At 34.8% G+C, this 27,095-nt stretch overlaps 1 protein-coding gene across 2 annotated transcripts; it reads right to left on the bottom strand.

Moving 5' to 3' along the window:
• Positions 1-6,357: 6,357 nt before the first annotated feature.
• On the bottom strand, positions 6,358-26,522 carry LOC143248400 (sodium-dependent transporter bedraggled-like). Of its 2 annotated transcripts, none has more exons than XM_076496755.1 (6): positions 26,299-26,522; positions 16,040-16,576; positions 11,451-11,582; positions 11,192-11,344; positions 7,070-7,136; positions 6,358-6,567 (listed from the first exon to the last, which is right to left on the bottom strand). In XM_076496755.1, exons 2-6 carry the CDS (start codon positions 16,458-16,460, stop codon positions 6,396-6,398), a joined length of 945 nt encoding a protein of 314 aa, XP_076352870.1. In that variant the 5' UTR covers positions 16,461-16,576; positions 26,299-26,522; the 3' UTR covers positions 6,358-6,395. The 2 variants fall into 2 exon arrangements, with proteins under 2 accessions (XP_076352870.1, XP_076352871.1); XM_076496756.1 differs by having other exon boundaries at positions 16,040-16,444.
• Positions 26,523-27,095: the final 573 nt, after the last annotated feature.

The raw sequence follows: 27,095 nt of genomic DNA, 5'->3' as shown, positions 1-27,095 counted from the left end.
AAACATCCACAAAGACTCAATTCTAGTTGCGGTTCATTCCAATTTGCTGTTTCTGTTAACTTATTTTTTAAATCTCTGTCGTTTGCTTCACGGTACGTGAGTAAACAAAATTAACTATTTGTCGCGCTAATTCCCACGTGAACGAAGTAGAAAGTTAATTAACTTAATTAACTGTTTGTCTAGCTCAGACAATAACTGGAATTTCATGTAGGTAAAACTGGTTGTGCACCTATTATTTTGTTCAGAAATTGTAAAGTGATCAGTGAATTTAGTCATATCTGTCAAAAAAACTAATCGGTAGTTTCAATGAAATTGGGTTAGACAAAGTTTTATTACATGGTTGACTAGCATTCTAAGATTAGGTGCAATTCACTTTTGCATGAACAAACAAGGTTACCATTAAGACTTGCTCTTCCAGAAAACAGGATCGGAGTTCCAGTAATAATTCAGTTGTAATAAACAGAAACGTTTTCTTAGAATTCGTGACTTTATGTATTGGATTATAAGAGGGTGATTTTTCGTCGAGTATTGTTGTATTTCTCAATCTGTCAGTTTCCGTATCTTTATTATTTTTTTGTTATCTTTTGTTCTAAATCCTGTATTTTACGTAATTTATTTCATCAGATTTTTTTTATTTGAAACACATGACTATAGGTAATATTCCGTTTAATGTGGATGGGTGGATTTTTTTTGTAGTGAAGTCATTGTGGCCATCAGTAGGTTATCTGTATAAGTTAATGTGTAAAGTCTTTCATTTGAAGAGACGGTAACGCCAATAATGTTAATCTGGTAAAGACTTTCCTTCGACAATCAGTGTATATTTGATAGGATTTGTTGTACAAAACTTCACGGAGTTTGAGTGGCCGTGAGATTGGTTCAGGTCAGAAGAAAGTTCAGATTATTTAACAAAACTATTGTTCGGATAGAAGATATTCGAAAGATTAATTCTGTTGGAAACAAGTATAGGAAGTTATTTATTACTTGCAGAACTTACGAGGTCAGTATTATTTGAAGGTGTGTTAGTCTGAGATTGTGCGTTTGTTTTTTAGAATTCCCTGCAAAACTACAAAAGGGCTATCTGCACTGCACTAGCCGTTCCTAATTTAGCAGTGTAAGGCTAGAGGGAAGGCAACTAGTCATCACTACCCACTGCCAACTGTTGGGCAACTATTTTACCCACAAATAGTGGGATTGATCGTAACATTATAACGCTCCTACGGCTGAAAGGGCAAGCATGTTTGGTGCGACGAGGATTCGAACCCGCGACCCTCAGATTACGAGTCAAACGCCTTAACTCACCTGGCCATGGCAGGCCCGTTAGTGTGAGAAACTCGTACTCAGTGAAAGATTAAAAGCTTTTAGGTGTTTGTATTTTAGAAAATGGTGTTTTGATATTTTCAGGTAAAGTAATATCTTTATCAAAAATAGTGTTAATTGGTGTTTTATTTAATTCATGGATGTTTTATGATTAATATGTTGTTTTAATGTGTTTACGTTAACGCGGTGTTTTAGTGATTATGCTAATATGTTGTTTTAATGTCTTTACGTTAACGCGGTGTTTTAGTGACGTTATACTAATATGACGTTTGCGTGACATTATATTAACATGATGTTTAAATTACGTTAGGCTGGTATGATGATTTAATGATGTTATGCTAACATAGTGATTTTTGTTAACGTGATGTTTTGGTGACTTTATACTAACTTGGTGTTTTAGTGACGTTATAAATTATTTAGTAAAGTTGTGGTAGCGTGGGTTTTAGTGATTGTAACATTGTTTTTAGCGAAGTAACGTTAACAAGATATTTCAGAACTAATTGTTTAGCACAACGTTGTCTGTACCGTGAATGCAAAACAGTAAAAAAGAAATGAAAAGAAAACGAAAGATAAAAACAATTCATTATCCACTTTTGTCTCATTCATTTTTGCACATTTTTGTCACGTTTTTGGTGCACTTATTTTATCCCAGTTTTTGACTCATTTACTTGTGCATATTTCTTCAGTGAAACGAGTCATTAAACTCTTAAACTTTAATTACATAATGGGATCCATAACCGCACAAACAAAATGAACGCATATTGTTGTTCGATTAATACGGTTATAATAGGCTAATATATTAATTTATATTATTGCATTAGGTAATTAAGATGCTTACATCACTGCAACATTTAATTCGTCAAATCTTCGCTTTTAAGAACTAGCTGTAACCAGCTTAACGGGGTGGGAAGCTACGGAGAAATACCTAGTAATGACGTGGCAATTTCAGGAACACGATAATAATGAAGTTGACTCCCACGGTAGGGTAGATGAATTTTTTTAGGCCTACATTAATCATCGTCTGAAAATTCACAAGAATCACAAAAGAAAAAAAAAAGATAAACTTTATTTTACAGCCAAATCTAATAAATTTCCCCATTGTACATATATCAATATTGTCCAATCATCAAATGCATATACGAGGGCTGTTCAAAAAATACGCGGACTGACGTCATAAAACAAAATGTACTTTATTTAGAAGTTACAGGTCTGGGACCCCTTCAGTACTCTCCTCCCAACGCACACACTTATCCCAATGGTGTTTCCACTTGTTGAAACAGTCCTGGTACGCTTCTTTGTAATGTCCTCCAGCTCCTTCGTCGCATTTGCCTTAATCTCGGGAATCGTCTCAAATCTTCTTTCTTTCAAGGGTCTTTTGAGTTTGGGGAACAAGAAAAAATCGCAAGGAGCAAGCTCAGGTGAGTAGGGGGGGGGGAAGAACAGTGATCGAGTGTTTGGCCAAAAACTCACGAGTTCTGAGGCACACATTTCGCAGCAACGCGGTGAATCTTCAATTTTTCGGTCAAAATCTCGTAACAAGATCCAACTGATATCCCACACTCTTCAGCAAGCTCCCTGACAGTCAGACGTCGATTTGCCCGCACCAGAGTGTTGATTTTGTCGACGTGTGGGTCGTCAGTTGACGTGGAAGGACGTCCAGGACGCTCATCATCTTCAATGGACTGTCGACCATCCTTAAAACGTTCATGCCACTTGAAACATGCCGTACGCTTCATAGCAACATCACCGTAAGCCGTGTTAAGCATAACAAAAGTTTTAGTCACAGATTTTCCAAGTTTAACACAAAATTTCACAGCAAGTCGTTGCTCCTTCAGGTCATACCTTCTGAAATCCGCCAAACGAAAAAATCGCACTTCACTTAAAACCGCGTAGCTAATACACAAATAAAGATATCTGCAATCGGGAAATGGCGTCGTAATCAGCTGATCTGTGCAAACCTAGCGACACCAAGCGGATTCCCCTGGAACCAACTGGAGCCGCGCAATTCAAACAGTCCGCGTATTTTTTGAACAGACCTCGTATGTGGAACAACTTTTATTTTTATTTCTATTTCGAAATGCAACATAAGCGGCAGTAGTGTAGATGTTAGTAAGTTCTGCGGTGATTAGCAAATGTGTAAGAGCTTGATTAAGCCTAAAGGTTACAGTCCGCTTCTTATAGTGATGAATAAATATTAGAATGTTACGAATATGTTTATAGCATTATATTTCTTCCTACAAATCTACAAACTGAAGTATAATTACAAATGGGAAGAGGTACATATCAGCCGGCACCAGATACTATAATTTATTTTAGAGGAGTGCTGAGTGCCGGCAAACATTTCATGTTCAAGGTTACAGGTAGTATGCACAAAGCTGTAACGTATTTTTTTTTACAATACTTGTTATGATGCCAGTGTATAAATCAGCTTCAAAGTAAAAAAAAGAGGTGAGGTTGGGGAGGTTATGTGAATTTGCGTAATAGTTACGCGAACACAGACAACACGTTTCCCTGAAATTCAACACTGTTAATTTAATTACTGAAATTATTAAGCAGATATTATGTAATGAACAATAATAGAATTGTTACTACGTAGCAGGAGTAAAAGAAGTTCACCCTATCTCTTATGCATAGGTTTATAATGAAAACAGGGTGACTGACAGCGTCTCCTTCACCCTATCTCTTTGGAATAGATTTGTAATGAAAACAGGGCGAGTGACAGCGTCTCTTTTACCCTATCTGTTAGGAAAAGATTTATAATGAAAACGGAGTTATTGACAGTGTCTCTTTCACCCTGTCTCTTATGTATAGGTATATAACGAAAACATGGTTATTGACAGTTTCTCTTTCACCCTGTTTCTTATGTATAGGTTTATAATGAAAACATGATTATTGACAGCGTCTCTTTCACTATATCTCTTATGTATAGATTTATAATGAAAACGGGGTGATTGACAGCGTCTCTTTCAACTTATCATTTCTCTCTCTCTCAGTTAAATTCTTGCCAAGTTCGTTTCTTTTGACAGTGTCTCTTTAGGTGTCATATCCAAACTAGACGTTGTGATCATGATCTTTCACAGATTTCTTCTCCTTGAGGCACATAAAGTTTCCAGTGTTAAATCATTGAATCACTTAGATAGACTCTTTACAGTTTCTGTCTTCGTCGGTCTTTCCTTCCTTCAAACTTTCCAGTTACTACTGTACTTGAAGTATTTTCTCTCCTCTTAACGTGTACAAGTAATACCAACTGTCTTCTTCTGATGTTACTCAGTATGCTCCTTCTGTAATGTACTCTTGACAAAATATGTTCATTTCAGGTGGGACTTCAACAACATGTCTAAAAGTTACCCATTAAGAACCTCAACTCAGTTGTTTTAATTGTTTTCCATACTTGGCGATGTTGTCCAACATTCTGATGTATACTTGAGAGCTGGTGTAATGCATGAATGCAAAACTCTTAACTTTGTAATAATAAAAGTTTTACTATTTGTCACCCATTTCCGACCTGATTTAGTTTAATTTACAGACCTACCATATCCGTAAACGTGAATCATACCCTTACTGTTAATTACCATGCACCCTGTTTTCCTGCAGTTATTACTTAAACTCTTCTTCTCGCTGTCACTAACAGCTATTTAAACTGTCATCAACTTAATGAAAGTTGTTTAAATTCTGTCCGCCAGGGATCCGTACTGGTAAATCCTCAATTTCTATCAGGATTTTTCTCTGTACAAGTTAAACAGGTCACGTTAAAAGACGCATCCTTGCCTCATGTAATTTGGATGAAACGACTAAAGTGTTTTATTTTTTGTTTGTTTATGTTTCTTTATGAATTTCGCGCAAAGCTACACGAGGGCTATCTGCGCTAGCCGTCCCTAATTTAGCAGTGTAAGACTAGAGGGAAGGCAGCTAGTTATCACCACCCAACGCCAACTCTTGGGCTACCCTTTTACCAACGAATAGTGGGATTGACCGTCACTGTATAACGCCCCCACGGCTAAAAGGACGAGCATGTTCGGTGTGATGGGGGTTCGAGCACGCGACCCTCGGATTGCGAGTCAAGTGCCTTAACCACCTAGCTAGGAAATAAAAATGATAACTTACTAGCGAGAAACATATAAAAGTCTCAGTCAAAAGTCATGTGATTATACTCAAATACCTAGCAAGCACAAAGAAGTAGTTCTTTCTCTAATTTACATGAATAGGTCATAGTAGTTTTACATTTACAAAACTGTCAAACCTAACGCATATATGATATATACATTTGCTATATAGAACTAATTCTTTTTGTAATTTATATAAATATGTTATAGTAGTTACATAGTAAAAAGTGTTTGTTTGTTCTTGAATTTGGCACAAAGCTACTCGAGGGCTATCTGTGCTAGCCGTCCCTGATTTAGCAGTGTAAGACTAGAGGGAAGGCAGCTAGTCATCACCACCCAACGCTAACTCTTGGGCTACTTTTTTACCAACGAATAGTGGAATTGACCGTCACATTATAACGCCCCCACCGCTGAAAGGGCGAGCATGTGTTTTGTGCGACGGGGATGGGAACCCGCAACCCTCAGATTACAAGTCGCACGCCTTAACACGCTTGACCATGCTGGGCCAGGGTAAAAAGTGTATCTTTTTTTGCAAATAATGTTTGGCAATTATCTTATTATTTGATGGTCTAAATATTTTACAAAATAGATTTCAACTTTGAGAGAAGACTAGTTCTGCGCATGTTCATGAAGCTTTGCATATTTTTTTTTTAATATTATTATTATTCTCATTTTATTTTTAGTTGATCTAATTTGCATGTAGTTCACTAAGCTTTAATCACTGAACTACTTTTGCTGAGATACGTAGAAAATTTAATTAATTGGTAAGCATCTTTCCCCTCCCCCCTACACAGCGACATGTGCTGCCAGAGACTGTATTTTGATGCCTCTGGTGGGCAGAGTACAAACAGCCCTTTGTGAAGATTTGTGCTTAATAACAAACGAAATTTTCTTGTTTGAATCACACTCATTTTGGAACTATGAATCAACAGCTAGATAAAAAAACAAACAAACATTTATTTATCATAAGTCATGCTAAAGCACTTGCAGTAGAGATAACTCAATCTGTCTCACCTTTCCGTACAACTGGTTTCCACGGCTGAGAACAAGGAAGACAATTAACCATACAACGGCTAGATTAAACGCTATTTCAAATCTTATATATCCCATCTGGTTGTTGTTGGCGTTTCTGTATAGTACGTTGCCACTATGAGAAGGAAGGACAAGACTTTAAAAGCGAAACTTATGCATCAAGTTGAAACTTGTTATCAACAGACAAATTCAATGTGTAAAGGTTTCTTTAAGTGTTTAAAATGAAATTGGATGCAAAGTGTTTCTAGCCACATTTATATAGAGAAATATATACATTTTTAGAGTATATTACAAAGTAGAGACGATTTTCGTGACTCAGAAATGTGGAATAGCGGTGTTAAAAATGCATCCGAATTATGGAAATGAAGGAAAATAAAAACTGTCTGCTAAAGTGTCATTATTTGTGTAGTAAAAAAGTAAACAACAACATACATATATTGGTATAATATAAAACACTTTGTGATATTACCATCAGAGATTTTAAGTCAAAACTTAAGCCATTCTGTGGCTCTGCACTGAGAATACACTATCTAATTAAATGTATTTGTTTATGACGTTGCATGTTATTGGTGTGTATGCTAAAATTGTAACAGTTCTTCATAAAGAAATGGACTTACTGAAAATAAGATGAAACTGACCACCCAACGAAATCCAGTGATGATTGGTTTTGGCTTTCAACACAATCTGTAATCAGACAGAAAGGCAAGATATGACTTTCATTTTCATTTTAAGTCCGGCGACTACAACGTGATGGATGTCCGTTGTTTTGTAAAAAAAAAAAAAAAATTCTTAACAGCCTCGGCACCTGATAGTTTTAAGGCAGGATTAGAGTAATGTAATCAACGTGACCGTTATTTTCTCTTTTTATTAGATCTGTTTTTGTGCGCCAAGCTTATGGTTATCGTATAGCCGCTTTTATTACTCAATCGAATTTCTACCAGCCTACCCTCAATTAGAAATTGTTTTAGGTAGCATTAAAGTAAATTATCTATGAGACCTTGGGCGTGGTTAAATACATCAATCAAAAGGGTTTGACCTCCTGACACCAAAACTTTAATTACATCTCAAACTTGTCAATGAGCTAAAGGTTTGTACTTGAAAAACAAACAATTCATAGCCATTCTATGATACGCTATGTTGCAGCTAAAAATGTGTTTGTCAAACTTAAATATTATGAGCTAAAGCTCATACTAACATCAACAATTCCTTGTGAAATGTCTGTTTCACTGAGTTGTTTTTTCAGTTTTTCGTTTTTAAATTGTGTGTGCGGTGAACCGAAACGTTAACTATCCACATTCCACTGTTGCACAAACATGAGCTACAGTTTGCGCACATGAGTGACAACCGATTAGTTAAGTTCCTCAAGAGTTAGTGGTAGGTACAGTTAACTAGCTGCATTCCCTGTACTCTCTCAGTTCAAAATTAGGAACGACTATGTGCAGATAGTCCTTTTATAGCTTTGTATGAAAATTCTAAAAAGAAACAAAGAAATTTAACGAATATTACGTGTTTCTACCATATATGTTTTACTTCATATATTTATTCTAGTTATCCACTTAACTTTTACTACGTAATAGTGTGTACCAAGCGTGTTAGCTGCAAGCTTTCTTAAAGATCCATCACTGAAAACACACACATATAGAGATAATATCTACTATATTTGTTATCAGACGTGTGTTAGTTTTCTCGAAGATTTATGAATTAAATACACGTGTGTATATATATAATTTCATTCAAACATTACATGCAAGACTATACAATACTTCAATGCATGAACACATTACACCCAAAACATTTATTATGATACTTTATTTCATTTAATACCTAGGTATATAGTATGCATTGTTTTAAACGAAATTGCAAGAAATTAAATGCGAAAAGCAGATGGTGTCGAAAATGCTCGATTTTGTCCACTTGACATTCCATTTAATGAGCTGAAAATGAAAGCAAAAATTAAAGACATATGAAAATCAAACACACCATCTATTAGAGCAAAAATTATATATATACATGATTTTACTAAACTTGTTATCAAACGTTTTACTTTTCTTCAAAGCCACACTTAACTTATATGACGTAATAAAATTGATGTTTTATCAGATATGTGTTACTTTCCTCTAAGATCGTATTTAACGTATATTACTTATTTTCTATTATGCGTGTGTTATTTTTTCTCAAAGCTTTTTTTACGTTATGGATATTATGCATTTTCTACTAAATATTTTATCAAACCTATCAGCTTTCTCAAATCTTTAATATTTAATGTGTATATATATATATATATTTATGTTATATTAGGTATTTTCTATATATATAACATAGTGTATATTATACAATCGCATATGTATTACACTTTCTCAAAGCTGCCTTTATGTGTATTACATAACGTTTACTGTATATATTACCAGACAAGTGCCGGTTTCCTTCAAAGGTTTAAGACTTAATGTATATATATCTATATATATGCGTGTGTGTGTTATATAGTGTAGACAATAAGTGTTATCATACGTGTTGTTTTCCTCCTATAACAGATTCTATTTCTCATAAAAACGGGTTTAACTAATTTAATTAGTTTTACAGGATTCAAGGAACTTGGAAAGCCTTGTGTAAACTTATATACTAGACTCTGTCTTTCATTATCTGCTTTGTTTATTACAGGCCTATACGAGTAGTATTTTGAGGACTACAATGGAATTTTATTTGTGTTTATGCAACATTAGAACGAATTTTTTTTAACCAATACTAAAAGACGTCACCAAAAATAACATGATGATGACGTAATTAGGGCTATCAAAGAATGAACGTATGAGAAAGAAACAACAAAAACTGCATGTTTTTTTTTCACTTACAACATCAACTAGTAAAAACTTTAGGCTTAATTAAAAGACTGTACGGCTGTTTATTTGTTTGTTAATAAGCCTGAAATTGCACATAGCTATCTGCACTACGTACAGTGCGTGCATATAAAAAAACTGATTTTTAATGTTATAAGCCTTCAGACTTATTGCTCAGCCACTGGGAAGGGGAAGGCAACTGTTATCCAGTAACTTGAAGTAGAAGTTGTAGCAAAATGTTAATAGGACAGTTTGAGTGAAATGTTTGTTTTATGATCTCACTTTATATTACAAGGAATAATCTATGTGTAACGATTCAGAAGGCAAGTGAGCGTGGCTTAGTCATCAGTGTCTCGTATTGGGAATCCTAAAGTCTTGATTTCGAAACGTGGTGCTACCTGATATTCATTTCTCTTTTGAGCTATTGATATATTATCGGAGTGACAGTCGATTTCGATGTTTAGTTACGAAAGTTCCTTGTAGCTGAGTGCTTTCTCTCTGGTTTTTAATTAGTATTAGGGACGGCCGTATCTGAACCATAGAGACATCTCACTTAATCTAAGAGACAAAAGAAACTGGCTTTTTACTTGTTTATTTTAGTATTTTGCTATCTGCACATATCCGTAATTTTGAGCTTGCAGTAATCAAGGACGGCAGATAATAAACAGCATTTACAGCCAACTCTTTGGCTACTCTTATCTCGCAAAATAGTGAAATTTGAGCAACACTGTAAGAGTGCACCCACAATTCCAAGGTGCGGTGCGCGTTTTTGCCGCAAAGAGATACCATCCGTGAATCCTCGCATTCATAGTTCGAACAATCTAACAATTAAACCCCAGTCGGCCCAAACTTCCTGGTAAGTTGTCTTGAAAATACGCAATACAGAAACGTGAATTATCAGCTTAATCTTTCATATTCAATTTATGTGGAAACCTCAAAAATGTATTCACTGCTGGGATCAGTTAAATATGAACGTGTTTCTTTTTTCACTGCTGGGATCAGTTAAATATGAACGTGTTTCTTTTAATAATGTCAAGTGAGTGAGTACTTTACTATTTTCATAAATAAAAATAGATGTTTTACCTCAAACATTAAATGTCATCACCCGAAATATATGAAGGAGAATGTTGGGGAGAAAGACATTTAACTTCCCCCTTCCACAATGATTAAAACGGAATGTTGTTATTGAAGAGAATTTAAGCTGAAATCAAAATTATTATACAGATATTGAGTGCGCATATTAAAGTATTATGTAGCCTTACGATGTTGTTACAGTTCAAGTCCGCGCGTCCAGTCATGTTCTATCTGACGTTCGTGCATCTTGACAATAGCTCTGAAGCGTAGTTTGTATTACAAAAAGCTCTATTGCAAGTTTGTCATGTTTAAAGCACATCTCACCTTTCTTCAAGCTTTCCAAGCATACCAGAACGACGGTTTTTTTTCAGCCTTAGTTTTAAAAGTTAGTCAAACAAAAATGTATAGGCCCTGTTGTTCGACGACTTGGACGATGTGTCTTTGGATTGAATAGCTGTTTTAAGTATGAAAAGATTAAACGATAGGTATAATTGGAAGCCTTTTATCTTGGTGAACGCATACCTTAATGGTTTTGTTTCCACACAGATATCCTTCTTGATTATGTATTTTGTATTGTTGCCTGGTGAAAGCGGACGAATTTTGGCACTGAATTTTGTGTTTATGATTTCTCACCTTTTACGGGATACTGCACGTTTCTTAAAGTAATCATTTAGTTTACAGTGTAGCTAAATTAAGTACAAATGTTATATATTCATCTTGGAAATTCTGAATTCAGTTAAAGGTTGTTTTTTTGAAATTATAAACGAATATTATTTATTTTCCCATCCGAAAAAAAAAGTAATACAAAGGATATAAACTGTTTACACTTACAGTTTCTGGAGAAATTTCCTTGACACGTTTCCCAGAGGTATTTTTGATTGGATGTAATCAAGGAATCTTTGAAATACACAAAAAGCCATGCAACAGGTACTGCGGTGTACACTCCTAAAACAATGTAAGCGTATAGAAGAGCAAATCCAATTCCTAGATGAATAAAAAAGTGTAGAACATTTATAGATGTATTTTTATAACACAGCTACTGCAAAGAATATTCTGCAACCCTAAATTCCATCAGGGTGTTTAAACTTACCCTTAAATGCTGGAGAAATGTACCACATATCTACCAGTCCTGATCCTATATATTGTCCTAAAGTCATCTGCAGGCATAGAAAAGGAACTCCAAGTACCATGGACAAGATCAGGAACTCAACAATAAAACATGCTGGAAGTGAAAAAAAAGAACATAAAATGTTTCACGAAGTGCTTGTTTGTTAAAATATTTCTATATCATTCGTTTCACCAAATTATTGAAGAAAAGTATTGTTACCCACGCTGTTGGAAAAAACAGTGAAAGTCCAACATCTAACTTCGATAACAAGGATAATTTATGAATTTCGTATATTGCTATGTTTATTTTATATTGAAACCGAATTCCCCAAGTTTGATAAGTTGTAGCAAAGTATTTTTCTTGAAGATAGTGTAATGAAACTCTCATCTACCTACGGTTTGGTTCACGTATTTAAATTCATTAAACTGAGGTCACAACTCTAATCCTCAAAATTATCCATCAAAATTTTTAACGTTTCGTAAGGCTTTTATTAAAATATAACGTCATGATCACAACGACTAAATTAAAAGGCATTGTATTCGATGTCTTGTTTGTCTGAAGGCATTGTATTCGATGTCTTGTTTGTCTAAAGGCATTGTATTCGATGTCTTGTTTGTCTATCCCTTTGCTTTATTAAAATAAGAAAAAAGTATAAATTTTTCATGTTTGATTTTGTTTTCACGTGCTATACATAAAGGTACTTTGACTTAAAATAGTGGGTAAGAATATTCGTTCTTTGAGGCAGAACTGCGCAGGTTTTATCGTATATATGCATATGTATATGTTCTTTAAATGCTGATGTTATGTTAGTAATTTATTCTATTAGAACATTTTATTTTAATATATTTTCCCCGTTCCTTTTCCATTTTGATTTTTTTGCTTACACGGCGAATTTTATTTCACACATTCTATGGTTTGTGAAGATTCACAAACATTCACAGACCAAATTTGTTTTTGTATACTTTTAGTTTAGTTCATTTATTTTGAAATTTACCACATATTACGAATAAACAAGTTTATATCTTGGTTGTATGTTATTCATACCCCTGAAATTATTTCATCAATACATCGCATTACGAACAAACAATCTCATATCTTCGTTGTATGTTATTCATATCAATGAGCTTTATTTTCCACATAGATAGATTTATATATCTCCTTTGCAATTAACAGCTCTAGGGTTAAACTTTACGTGGTAGTTTTAACCATGAGAAAGTAATCTCGTACAAGAAATGACCGACTATTTCTAGCAGATGTAATGATGACGGCGCTGCGAGTTCTTGCAAGTATAACATCATTGCATCATGGACTAGGGCAAAATGTACTTCTAACTTGTCTGTTACCGTCTAAAACCGTATACACGACAACTTTCAAACACAGAACAACTGTGAGAATAGCGGCGTACAGAATGGTTCTAAGTTTCTCAGGCACAAACATTTAGGTCGTAGCTCCATTATTGCTTGACAGATTTGAGATCTAATTACAGTTTTGGACTTAGGAGACCAAACCCTTTCCACTGATGTATTTGACTACGCCCAAGGTTTCATAGATTAATTTACTCTAATCATGCCTAAAGGAATTTCATTTTGAGGGTACGACGGTAGAGAACCGGATGAATAATAAATCCGAATCTGGTGTACGTCCGCCCCTTGTCTGGTGACGAAGGTGAACAAAAGTATAGCTAGTAAAAAGGAAAAAAAAAAGTTTCATATATTAAATAATTATACTCCTGTCTAAGATAAACTCAAGTTCGGCTGTTATTAAGGATTCGCTCTTGTTTCGTTTTAAACGAAACATAAAACAAAAACGATTTTTCTATCATTTGTTTTGCTAAATATGAGGATTACAGAAATTATTTACCTTTCTTAAAACTCAATAATAATAACTCGCTTGAATAGATTGTTTCCTTTGAAAAACTTATGATACGATATTCGTTCGAAGAGTCTTAATAATATACAAGTTGTTTGTTGTGAAACTTACTACAATGTTACACAATGGGCTATCTGTGTTCTGCTCACCACGGGTATGAAAAAATCCGATTTCGAACGCTGTGAGTCCGCAGACACACCGCTATGTCACTGGAGGCAGCATACATCATCAGCTGTTTACGTAAACCACAAGAATTAAATGTGCCCCAACGTATTGTTTCAACATGTATTTTCAATCTAGATGTTTCTGGAGATTTATATTTTTATTTATTGAGTTATGTTTCGAATAGGATATAGAAATACGAAGCTAGTAAATGAAATTTCTATTAGACCTATCAGTGAACGTTCGTCACGATAAATGTAACTCTACGGATTTACAACGCTAAAATCAGACGTTCGATTCCACTCGGTGGGCTCAGCAGATAGCCCGATGTGGCTTTGCTAAAGAAAACACACACAAAAAAGTGAAAGTTGAAAAACGAAATTTTTTTTCTCGTTACGTGTACTAAATTTTTCATTATTCTTTCTGACTCGATTTCGTCCACTGGTAGAAACCATTACACCAATCACACACACACACATGTATTGTTTTTTTACCAAAAGTTGTTTCAGTAGCTTAAACAGTTACGAAATTATACCTTGAACGCTAAAGCGATAGATAAATATACTCATATAATTTAATTAAAGTTATCAGTACATTGGTCTGAATATCTTTCACAGAAAATTTGTTTTCCAATTTTCCAATTGTAATTCATTTTGTTTTTAATAATTGTTTATCTATCTGTCCATACACGCACATGTCATGTAACATATATTTTAGTGACTGCTTTTATAAACAAATGATATATATGTTATTTAACATCGAATTTAAGTGGGCACTTTATTCTGAAAATGCAAACCTATACATACAAATGTTACACAAAAATAAGTTAGATTAATTGCACAATAAATTAGAGTGTTTTACTTACAAAACAATATATCAGTCAAAGATAACAAATTGTTCATGCCTTTTGTAACCACTCATCCGTTTCGGTCACTTTCAAGAAAGTTCTTTGATCCTTGCAACATTTACTGTTATTATATATTTGTTTATCTATTTTTTTCTTTATTGTGCACAGAAGCGTCGCTATTTTATTGAATGATTAAAGAATTCTGATTTTGCAAGACACCAACTGGAAATTCGGGGTATTGTCAAATAAAATAAGGACACAGTTCTCACGTGCCAATGTCTCGCGACGCCTGATTGAGCATTTATTGATTGGGCCTGGCATGGCCAGTGAGTTAGAGTGCTCGACTCGTAATCTGAGTATCACTGGTTTAAATCCCCGTCATGCCAAACATGATCGCCCTTTCAGCCTTGGGGACGTTATAATGTGACGGTCAATCCCACTATTCGTTGGTAAAAGAATATTCAAAGAGTAGGCGGTGGGTGGTGATAACTAGCTGCCTCCCCTCTATTCTTACACAGCAAAATTAGGGAAAGCTAGTGCAGATAGCCTTCGTGTAGTTTCGCGCGAAGTCCAAAAAAAAACAAAAACTAAAACAATTTATTAATTTACATTTCACGTATATTTTCATAACCTCAACAAGCGCGCTAAATTTAAAAAGTAAACAATTCAAACAAAACAGATACCAGGATAATGAAAGTTATCAGACATAAAGTTAAATAAATCTTCAGGTCATATGCATGAAACCAACGAAATGTTACAGCTACAAATAAGAATCCGGTTTATGTTCTTATTCTTATTACATTAATTTATGTGTTATCTTTAATCAAGCTAAGTGAGTAAAAATTCGTTCACCTCTCGAAATTTCTTGCGAGCTTACCCAATGGAAAGGTTTGATAAATCTCGTTATAAATAAAGCAGTAAATTACACTTTGAAAAAAAAGTGGAACATTACATACACTATACTATCACAACACCTAAATTATTTTAATAAATTGAATCTAAATTGAGGACACAGATGAAACAGGAAAAAAACGTTCTAAGCTTATACAATCAAGAAAAATGTAATTGTTAAACCACTGCAACTAGATGTTAGATAGAGAACTGTTGAACGAAACGGAGTTAATTGTAAGTAAATAATGTTTTGTTTGGAATATTCTACCTAGTCCGAAGTTTTGGCTCTATGCCAAAGTGTTCCTTATGTAAGAGAAATGTGTCAAGCACTTGTATAAATGACTTAAGTTTGACATTTTGTAAGTTGTCCAGAAACCAAAAAGGAAAAACAGGAAACGTCAAAAGGTATGCGACTAAACACAGTAATGTATCTACCAGAAATATTTTCCGATTTTGAATGTATTAACTTGACAAGGTTTTCAGCTCTCGTGTTCTGTGCATTCATGGAGAGGGACCAATAAGTTACACAGCACCAGAGGGCCTACTCGTCGTCAACATTGAGTTACTGGTCCGTCACCAGAGCACATTCAAGAACAGCTACTTGGACGATCAATAATCAATAGTAGACATGCTGAGGATATATTAAATTAGCAGAAAAGCTTGCATTTATATGCTATACCTATCAAACATTATCTAGATGGGGTTAATATTCTATGTGTGTATCTAACTTTGCACCCAATGTTTATTTATATTACCTCGGGTAGGTTATATTACAAAAAAACAACAACAGATACACACTTACCTTTATACAAATAAACCAACAGAGAAAACCTGTTGATGCTGTATATACCAACGATAGAACTAATGCAGGCAAACGTGCACGAGGTGCTGTGAGGCCACAAGATGCGAGATGTTATGACTTCTTCATTCACTCCAACACTAACCGAAACGGATTCATGCCTGTTTTGTTGTTCTGCTGCATCATTCATATCAGTGTTTTCAGTTTGACTGCAAGATGGAGATAGTGTCATGCTGTTCAGGTTGTTTGACGAGATGGATGGGACTAAAGTCTCATTGGTCGAGGACGAAGAAGATTCGTGTAGATTGTCTTGACTATTTGAATATGGCGGCGGTAAGAAACCACAGAGAGTGGTTTCAGATCCAGGTGAAGTTTGGTACTGTTCGGCGTGTGATGTCTGTTCTAATTCTGTGGGATTACCCATGATTGATGAAACAATCTATTTCCTAGGCAACCAACATCAAAATCACCCAAAGTAACATTTAAAATTTCGGATTCTGGTGCTTAAAGCCACTAAGCCTTATTCTGTCGACTTCCGACCTGTAAAACATGATCAAAGCATGAGATATATAAATATGTACATTGTATAGCCTTGATTCTTAAAAGTGACAGGACATGTGTGAGTGTACTTCTAATGTTATTAGGTACTCGATTTCATGAAATGTTAGTTTGTTTTGGAATTTCGCACAAAGCTACTCGAGGGCTATCTGTGCTAGCCGTCCCTAATTTAGCAGTGTAAGACTAGAGGGAAGGCAGCTAGTCATCACCACCCACCGCCAACTCTTGGGCTACTCTTTTGCCAACGAATAGTGGGATTGACCGTCACATTATACGCCCCCACGGCTGGGAGGGCGAGCATGTTTAGCGCGACGCGGGCGCGAACCCGCGACCCTCGGATTACGAGTCGCACGCCTTACACGCTTGCCCATGTCAGGCTGAAATGTTAGTTAATTTAAGAAATAAAGTAGAAAAAATATACAACTTCAAATTGATTTTGCTTTACGATATTTCTTGTATAACTGTGTACATTAACAAGTTTATAGTGCATACAAATTCATACAGTTTGTTTGTTTTGGATCTCATGAAAAGCTACGCGACAGCTATCTGCGCTCGCCGTCCTTAATTTAGCAGCGTAAGACTAGAGGGAAGGCAGCTATCATCCACACCCACCGCCAACTCTTGGGCTACTTTTTTACTAACGAATAGTAAGATTGACCGTGAAATTATAAAGCCCCCACGGCTGGAAAGGCGAGCATGTTTGGTGCGATGGGGATGTGAACCCGCGACCCTCGTATTACGAGTCGCACGCCTTAACCACCTGGCCAGGCCGGGCCAAATACATACAGTAAAATCAAATATATATTTAACTTCAACCTAAAGCTCAAATTTGTTTGAATCACAATTTGACATTTCTTTTCGGAAACAGATACAAAGTTTATTCGACAAAGATTATAATTAGATAACTCAGTGGACTTGACAGGTGAAATTCCGCCTCACTCACAAATTCCCTAGCGTTTTAGCGGTAAGTGTGAATGCTTATAATACTGAGCATCGGGTTTTGATACTCGTGGTGGGCACAGCACAAATAACTCATTGTGTAGCTTTGCTCTTAATAATGAAACAAAAAGTCTAAACCTTCCTTTTAAAATAATTGTATCTCTCTCTAGAACACAAAACATCTGAAACTATAATAATCTTACATCAAATTATACTTCAATTTAAATATAGTTTCGCAGATCCAGCACTTTTTAAATGTTCTATTTCCTTCTAGTATTTTTATGATTTTTATAATAATAGAAAGGTTTCCAGTTCACTTTCTGCTTAATTACATAAATGGTTTATTAATAGTTGAGTCGCATTGTGACTAAGAAATTGTCTTGTTTAAAAGAAAAACAGTAGTAAAAAGGAGGTGGAATCATAGTCAACACCAAGGGTTAATATTTAATGGAGGCTGAGGGAAGCTGTAAAGGAGTGATGTAGACTCATCAGTAACGTGGGGAGTGAAACTACAAGAGCAAATGGTTTTTGTACCATTCTACTCTGAATATTATATTTTCTCAATAACTTTTGACCAAAATATTAGGGCAACATGCAGTATGTTTGTAGTGTGCTAGGTAGAAAAGTGTAGGAATGGGTGCACCAAAATGTGAAGAAACAAGGTAGGAATGGATATGGTATGACAAAACACAAGGGGACGTGTCCAACATACGATATATGCCTTCATCTTTGATTCTTTCTACCCTATATACAATAGCTCAAGTTGGCTAAATTTATCAAACTTAGTTATGCTTATCATACAATGAGTAGAGGTTTCTGTGAACCGAATTATTGAAGACAATACATGTACTATAAAGTCTGTGTATACAATACCAGTAGAACCAGATATTTGTGGAGACTCATAATGTGTTTATATTTTTTGTTCTTTACAACTTGTTCCTCCTTTCTAAATTTCATGAGAATGTTTGTTTTTTTTTGTTTGTTTTTTTAATTTCGCGCAAAGCTACTCAAGAGCTATCTGAGCTAGCCCACCCTAACTTAGCAGTGTAAGATTAGAGGGAAGACAGCTAGTCATCACTACCCACCGCCAACTCTTGGGCTATTCTTTTACCAACGAATAGTAAGATTGACCGTCACATTATAATGTCCCCACAGCTGAAAGGTTGAGCATGTTTGGTGTGACCGGGATTCGAACCTCAGATTACGAGACGAACGCCTTAACCAACCTGGCCATGCCGGGCATTTCATGAGAAGGCAACAGAATTTTATACATTAGCTGTATAGGTGGATTAAATCACAAAGGTAAAAAAAAAAGAAACCTAAAAGTTTTCTGTGTATCGACGTCATGGGTACGTTACTGCGTACAGAAAAGTAGAAGAATCATATACACCCTTTTGTATGAACCCATAAGTTATAAAGTATCATTAACATAAAAAAAACCAAGGAGGCATGGACCGGATGTCGGACAAGCCCCCTAGTGAGGTTTTACAAAGAAAGTTTCATTTTACCATACCCATTTCTACCTTGTGTCCTCACTTTTTGGTGCACCCATTTATATAATTTAAGTTTCTTTTATTTTGTTTTTACTTGTTCATGAACTTTTTTCGTAAAAGGATATACAGACAAACGAATGTATATTTGTCTGTATATCCAATATGTATATCATCGTTGTTGGTGTGCATTATAATATTATGATATGTGCATATAATGGTGCATGTGTGTGTGCATTCTTTTTACTTGTGATGTACGTACACAAAGTAAATTTGCATGTGTATTGTACATGTGATGGCACACACTCTATAATGTACAATATCACTTGAGTGATGAAGTGTAAGTTATGTACTCACACAGAGGTAAGGGTCGGCAAACTCATTCCACACAGGTGTCAGAGGCCATGTCTGTGAGCGGATGGAGGGCCACATTAAGTTACACACTTGAATTTATTTCAGGACCACTAATGGCCGGGTGGATGTGATATTTCATTTGAGGACTGAAGGCCGGATACGGACCGCGGGCCTTAAGTTACCAACACCTACACTAAGGGGACACTCCGTCACGCAAAGTTGACCATATTTGGCTCTCAAGAAACACGAAAAAAGTTTGTCTGTATGTTCGTTGTTATTAACGAATACGCATCATTTTTGGAAGGACAATAATGGATAATATACTCTTGGGTTGAGAAAATATTTTACATAGAAGAGCGAACAACGTTTCGACCTTCTTCGGTCATCGTCAGGTTCACAAAGAAAGAGGTAACTGACCGGAAGCTGACCACATGTTTGAAAGGGGTTGTGTAACTGTGTGTCGAAATGTAGAGGGCGGTATTAGATGTTTGAATATATAATTTTATTTATTTTATTATATTAATATAGGTATAAAGGCGTTCCTTTATATTGGTTTATTTTGGGTTTAAGTTGTTGTATAAGTAAGGCTTCTTTAATTTTGCGTTTGTTTGTGTTTGTTTCTTTATTTAGTATTTGAGTGTTTTCTATGGTTATGTTGTATTTATTTGACTTTTTGTGAACCTGACGATGACCGAAGAAGGTCGAAACGTTGTTCGCTCTTCTATGTAAAATATTTTCTCAACCCAAACGAGCCGTTTTTGCATATAAAATTTCTCAACAAGTGGGTTTCTCGACATCACTGAATATACTCTTGGATAACAACAGTTGCAATACTTAAGATATTCAAAAATATACTGTTGGTTAATGACAGTTACAATACCGAAATGTTTTCTTTGTTAGCGCTTCAGAATGGAAGGTGAAGGTGTGAGATATATTCCTATCTTGTGAAATTAAGACCTACCGCCAGAAAGGTATCTGTATAACCCCAAGGGTATGTGTGCTACGGGTTTTGAATCAATCACTAGTGTAAACTATTAATTCTGGTGAAGAAATCACAATAAAGTTAGCACAGTTGTAAAAGTTAACACTTGAGATTTAAGTTCTACTTATTCATTCGTTGCTTTGAAACCGATTTGGTTTTAAATATTTTAAACACTTTTTAGCATATTTTATAAGTGGAGATTGTTGTTTAGTGTTTTGGAATGTTCTGGAACACCGAGAGGTTTTATAAATTTTATAATTTTGTTTTTGCTTTCTCATTACGAAAACTATTACACCACGTCATAACATTTCCGCTTTCCCAAAGAACTTTGAAATCTAATTGCTATCATGATTTGCTTTCGATAAAATCATCTGAGAAGAAACTGACTTATTATTTAACAGTGTTGTAAATATGAACCTGGAAAATGACCTGTTATCAAAGCTTCATATTTTGTTTGTTTGTTAACTTTCGTGCAAAGCTACTCAAGGACTATCTGCATTAGTCTTTTATAGTTTAAAATGATAGACTAAGCGGGAGATATCTACTCAACATTACCATCTCTTAGACTACTCTTTTACAATGTAAAACTGAATTAACTGTCACATTCTAAAGCCCCTACAACTTATACGGCGAGCATGTTTAGTGACTGGGTTCGAACCTGCGATCGGTAGTTTGCAAGTTGAATAACATAACTACCAGGATCTTAAATTTAAATGTATACATTTGTACTTTAAGGACGGAAATCGAAGTAGCAGTGGAGTATTTGTTTTATTAAAAATTAGCGATGCGTAAAATCGATAAAAAGGAGTCACGTGACTACCTTTCTAATCCTACCAAAACAGAATAGGTGACTATTCACAAAAAAAATCTAGGTGAATGATATCACGCATTGTTTCCGTTCCGAAATGACTGTTTCTTTAAAATTCGTGTCCTTCTCGTAGACTGATAAGAAACATGTTATGACATAGGCTTTCCGCCATGGCCAAGCGTGTTAAGGCGTGCGACTCGTAATCTGAGGGTCGCGGGTTCGCATCCCCATCGCGCCAAACATGCTCGCCCTTTCAGCCATGGGAGCGTTATAATGTGACGATCAATCCCATTATTCGTTGGTAAAGAGTAGCCCACGAGTTGCGGTGGGTGGTGATGACTAGCTGCCTTCCCTCTAGTCTTACACTGCTAAATTAGGGACGGTTAGCGTAGATAGCCCTCGAGTAGCTTTGTGCGAAATTCAAAAACAAACAAACAGACACAGACTTTATTGTAAGTATGGAAGAAGTATTGCCAACATTATATATATTTATTATAAAACATCAACCCAAGGTTATTTTATTGTTAAGATTGTTCTTATTTTTAAAAGTCTTTAGTAACTACTTGATTTATTAGAAAAATCAGATGATATGATAACTTCCAACACAATATCTTGTTCCGGTCATTAACAAAAGCATTTGCTTACAATACGGATATGGTTTGTTTGGCTACAGTTTGGGAACCAGCCAGTAATAAATTGCATAAATAAAACTAATAATAAGTATTTGTCATGTGTCCATTATTTAAATAACAGTTTCATTCATCTTCTCTTTACGAAAGGAAGTTTAGCGAAAATATAAATAAAATTTTGCGATTCCTATCTGACGTCATCACTGTTGTCGAAAATTTTGCTTACATGAGAACACACATTTGTTAAACTTAATTTACTGTTAAAATAAATAAATCATTCTTTGTTATTAACATATTCATGTTAGGTAGACAGACGAACAGGCGGAAGTTTATTTACAATTTTATTCACAAAATATTCACCAGAATTAATAAATAACCAACTGGTTTTCGCACTCTTGGTTTTCATTAGGGTGTGTCAGTAACTGTAGCATATACACAAAACCGGTTTCCCAGTAACATCTATCAATTTGATAGTGCGGTTCGAATCTCCTTAGAAAACTGAATATTTCGGTTTTCATGTTCATAAAATTTGTCTCATTTGGTTTATGCGAATAAAACTGATACATTAGCATAAAATGAAATTTCTAAAAATACCTCTTGCTTCAAAAGTTACCAAACAAACGCAAGAATTGCTGTAATCAATGTTTACAAAATACAGTTATTATTATATCAAAGAGGGAAAAGATAGTAAATATAAATGTGATTTTTCAGAAACCGGTGAATGAACACTTGTCGTATTTCAAGTGAGGTGCAATGAACGGTGGAAATGTTTAACTTCGCCTATAAGCCTGACACTATTAAACCCACTTTTCCAGACACTTTCACTTGAATTTCATGATAGTTCGTATTTACATCCCTGTTTGGTGTCCTTCAACTTAGTTAAGAACAATAATTATTTTAACTACTGCTATTTTGTGCAATAGGATTAAACGCAAAACATTTCCGAATTCAAAACAATTGCTGACGAAAGCTAATACAATACTTGACAAACATATGTAATAATATTTTACAAAATGAATCAGACGTCATTTATCCCATGTTTCCGTTTTTTTTTCAAACTGGTAACCGAAACAATTATGATAACAGATAATTCAATATATACTAATGGAAAAATAGTGTTTTGCGTATTAAACATATTTTTGTTGCGATATTTTGTATTTGAATGCACAAAGTTTATATAATATAAAGCAAAGTTGTATATTTAAAGTAGGGGAGCGCAATATAGCACTACAATGTCCGATACGATATGATTTATGCATCTTCACGAAATTTCGAAAGCTTTCAGCAAACATTATAAGTGTTTTCGAGTGTAAGTTGAAATTTATGTTGAAATTAAAATACTTTCTTCTTCTAAACATTAACAGGTGTCTTTTGTGTGATCTCTGAAATCTCCAAAATAAATTTCCAACTTTTTCGATAAATCTTCAAATTTTCTCTGCTACGTTCACTACTTTAGTTTTGTGTGAAGTCGGTCAGTTTGACCAGAATCGTAACCACATAAAATAAATAAATCAAAAGTAACCTCTTTTATTTATAGAATTATTTTCAATTGTAGTAGAAAACTAACACATTTGCTTATGCTGTATAACTTAAAGCGTTTAATATTATGTACTTTTTTCTAATTACAGTTTATTGATTTATTGCACTTTGAACTGTGTTTTTTAAAATTCCCGCCATAAAAGGTTAAGTTACACGATAACATGAAATACATTTTACACCAATAAAATTATATAACGCTCGTGCTTCTCTCGAGGTGTCACTTCTAGCGAGCGGTATGTTGTAAAAATATACCTAATTTAATCTTATCTAGCCTAAATAAAGTTGTCCAGAAATAAATGTCGTTTCTGAACTGCAAAGTTTAGAAAATTATAAACCAGTGTTGTAAAATATGATTTAATCAAAGTAAGCACCATTTGCTTCAACACACTTTTGCCAACGTGTAACGATGCTGTTTATGCCCCTGCTGTAGAAGTCAGAGGTTTTATGGCTAATGAACTCCCTGAAAGCTTCTTCTGCAGCTGCCTGGTTTTGAAAGCGTTCATTGTTCAAAAAGTTGTCAAAGTGCTTGAAATAAATTAAAATATGTAGGAGAAAGGACTGGGGAATAAGGTGAATGAGGCAAAACTTTGATTCCCAATTCGTTTAATTTTGGAGCGTCATCCTTGACAGATCGTATAACGCCGATTTTGTTGATCTTCAGTCAGCTTATGCGGAACCCACTTATCCAACTTTTGGTCTTTTCAATCGCATTCAGGTGGTTGGCAATGCTTGATTTGCTTGAGCCTAACTTTTCTGCAAGTTCACGTACTGTTCTGTAAGGGTCTGTCTCAACTGCTTTCCTTCATGTGTTTTAATAAATGATGGCTTCCTTCCACGACCTTCGTGGTCTTCAAGACTTTCATCTCCATGACGAAACCTTTGGAACCAATACTGAAGTGTATGTTCGGTAACAAATCCATAGCCGAATGCCTGGTTGGTGTTCTGTGTAATTTTGGTAACGTTTCGTCCAAGTTTGAAGTCGTAGAGAAAAATCAGACGAAAGTCCTTCTTGTCCATGCTGCCTTTGGATTGCGAAACTTACTCTGAGTAGAGTTGAAATAGCAGACAATTAAGACACATTTTTAGCGACAGTAGTTAGTTGGTTGATTTAATCCGTTAGAGCTATTAGGTTGTCCAGAAATAAGTATCGGAATTCTCATTGTGAGAATTCCGACATTTATTTCTGGACAAGCTAATGGTTCTAATTTTTACACGCTACTTACTTTTATAATAATAAATAGAGAACAGATAAGAAAAATAAAAAAAATATAGTACTTATCTCTGTAATATTTTTCGCAGTCGACTGTTTTTTTGTCAACCATTTTACAGACAAGACTGTCAGACTTTGAAAAAACTGTTGGTAAAAACTTATGTATCTAAATACATATCGTATAGGCTTTAAGTCTAAAGTAATTAAGATAGTTAAGTAATAAGCCTAGACTACCCACGTGTGACGTTAGGTACGTAATATTATGAATGAATCTCATGGCCGTGCGGGGCATCTTAGTGACTGTGGGGTTAAAACTAAGTGGGTTAAACATATTCTATAAAACGTAATACCCACCAAACACCTCTAGTACAATACACACTTGGAATCGAAATGTCTGCTTTAAAATGACAAATCGTTATACTTTTCTGGTAATAGACATCAAATCTAACGGTACTTTTATAACTTGAGTACCGAAAGCAAGTATTAAAACCACAACAGGTTGACTGCAGAGGTACTCTCAGAGTCTAAACAAGTGAAGAAATTCACATACTCCTTAACATATGAGCACTTCTGTCTGAAATGAAGGTATGGGGAATGACAGGCCCATTTCTTAAGTAGCCTTCACTTTCTAATTCACAGTACTATCTATACCAGCCTCTCCCCCACGCAGATGGTGACATCACCCGTACTTCCCTACACCTAGTTCCATTTATGTATCGTTTAATAAAGTTTAAAAAGTTTCCCACGCACGCACGCACGCACACACGTTACTGTTTTAATTATATAAATAGCCGAACAAAACAAACGAGAAAACCAATAAACGGAGAAAGTATTATCAGTAATAACCATTGTATCTCAGAACGCTGGTATGGGTATTAACACTTTTATTGGTTTATGTTCTCTGCTTTATTAGTAAAAGTGTTAATACCCATACCAGCCGTTCTGAGATACGTTTTTACTTCAAGTGGGTTTCTCGTCATCAAGAGTATCAATAATCGTTTTTGAATTAGTACTGTTCATATAAAACTTAATCTTATAGAGTAAGTTTCGCAAGTAAGACAGTTTTCTGAATAACATTTCGAATGCGGGCAATACAACACTAGTAATATAGGGCACTACATAATTTCTATAGACATATTTGGAAATATTTTGAACTATTATTATCCATTTTATATATGTGTATATATATATTCCATGAGATGGCGCCTCGAAGTGGTTCTTGTTTTGAATTAAGCACAAAGCTATCTGTGCTCTGCCCATCACGGGTATCGAAACCCGGTTTTTAGCGTTGTAAGTCTGTAGACATACCGCTGAGCCACTGGGAGCGCCTCGAAGTGGACGTTTGATTCACATTCAATATTTCTTTAACAAATATTGCTTTCATTCAAATGAGATGCTCTTTTCCCGCGTATCTATTACTGGAGAAACCTTTATATTTTCATTTCTTGTTAAAACAAATATTTCTAACACATTAACCAAATATTCAGTGAAGCAGAAAGAATTAGCTTCAAAGTAACGGAACGATAATGAATAGGTTATTAGATTGTTAACAAAGTTTTAATGACTTATTTCGATATATTTATAGGAATGATATAATCTGGTAAAATGGAATTTTTACTATTCATAAGGTGTCTTTTTTAAATTTTCGTCAGCAGTCTATACTATTTTTTATACTAACCAATGAAGTTCAGATGTTTTGATCAAGTATAATACGGTGTATTACTTTTGATAAGTATTCACTTATAACACTCACCTTCAGTATTTATGGTGCACGGCAGTGGTATTGAAAAAACGTATTGCTGAATTTACAGATGCTAACAGTTCAAAGGAATATATATATATATATATATATTTAATTAGTTATTGGAGAACGTCTACAAGGAGCTAACATTCATAGTTAAAACCAGAGGCTGACATAACACGAGTTTAAATATGACCGTTTGAATGTTGAAATGGTGCTGTACAACACTCGCCTAGAACGTCTCAGGAGGTTACTAAAAAAATCATTACTTGAAACTAAACGTTTCAACACGATTCGTCGAGAAAACACGTGCAGTGCGTGTCATTACGTATCACAATCCTTTATCCAATCCTATGCAACTCTGTTCAAGATATCCAAGTATCTCTCTTTGTATGACTAAATTGCCCAAGTATGAAAATACTATGAAAAGAAACTTTCCGTAAAACTATTTCAAAATGTAGAATTGAATTATCAAGTAGAAAAAAGTCATTATATAATTGTGTATGTTGTAAATAGTTATATAAAACAGTAACAGGAAGTTTCAATAGCAAATTATTTTCCGGGAAATATATTACTGAAAGTTGTTTATATATATAATGCGTTATCTCTTCTGGTAATTCATAACAGAACTTTTAATAATATTTTTAGTATCATTGTAGAAGACACAGAACCGTACATTGTTGTCAGTGATGACGAGAAACCCACTTGTTGAGAAAATTTATATGCAAAAACGGCTCGTTTGGGCTGAGAAAACACTTTTACATAGAAGGTCGAAACGTTGTTCGCTCTTCTATGTAAAAGTGTTTTCT

Source organism: Tachypleus tridentatus, chromosome 4 (assembly GCF_004210375.1).
Source record: "Tachypleus tridentatus isolate NWPU-2018 chromosome 4, ASM421037v1, whole genome shotgun sequence".
NCBI classification, from domain to species: Eukaryota; Metazoa; Arthropoda; class Merostomata; order Xiphosura; family Limulidae; genus Tachypleus; species Tachypleus tridentatus.
This window is presented reverse-complemented; position numbering and strand designations above follow the sequence as displayed.

What these genes read in the sequence shown, in the direction of transcription:
- LOC143248400 (XM_076496755.1), bottom strand. Translation starts at nt 16,460, where the DNA reads ATGGGTAATCCCACAGAATTAGAACAGACATCACACGCCGAACAGTAC. An exon ending in GTTGGTTTATTTGTATAAAG is followed by an intron (nt 11,583 to 16,039) that starts GTAAGTGTGTAT and finishes TTTCACTTCCAG; the next exon opens with CATGTTTTATTGTTGAGTTC. An exon ending in AGGAAATTTCTCCAGAAACT is followed by an intron (nt 7,137 to 11,191) that starts GTAAGTGTAAAC and finishes GTCTGATTACAG; the next exon opens with ATTGTGTTGAAAGCCAAAAC.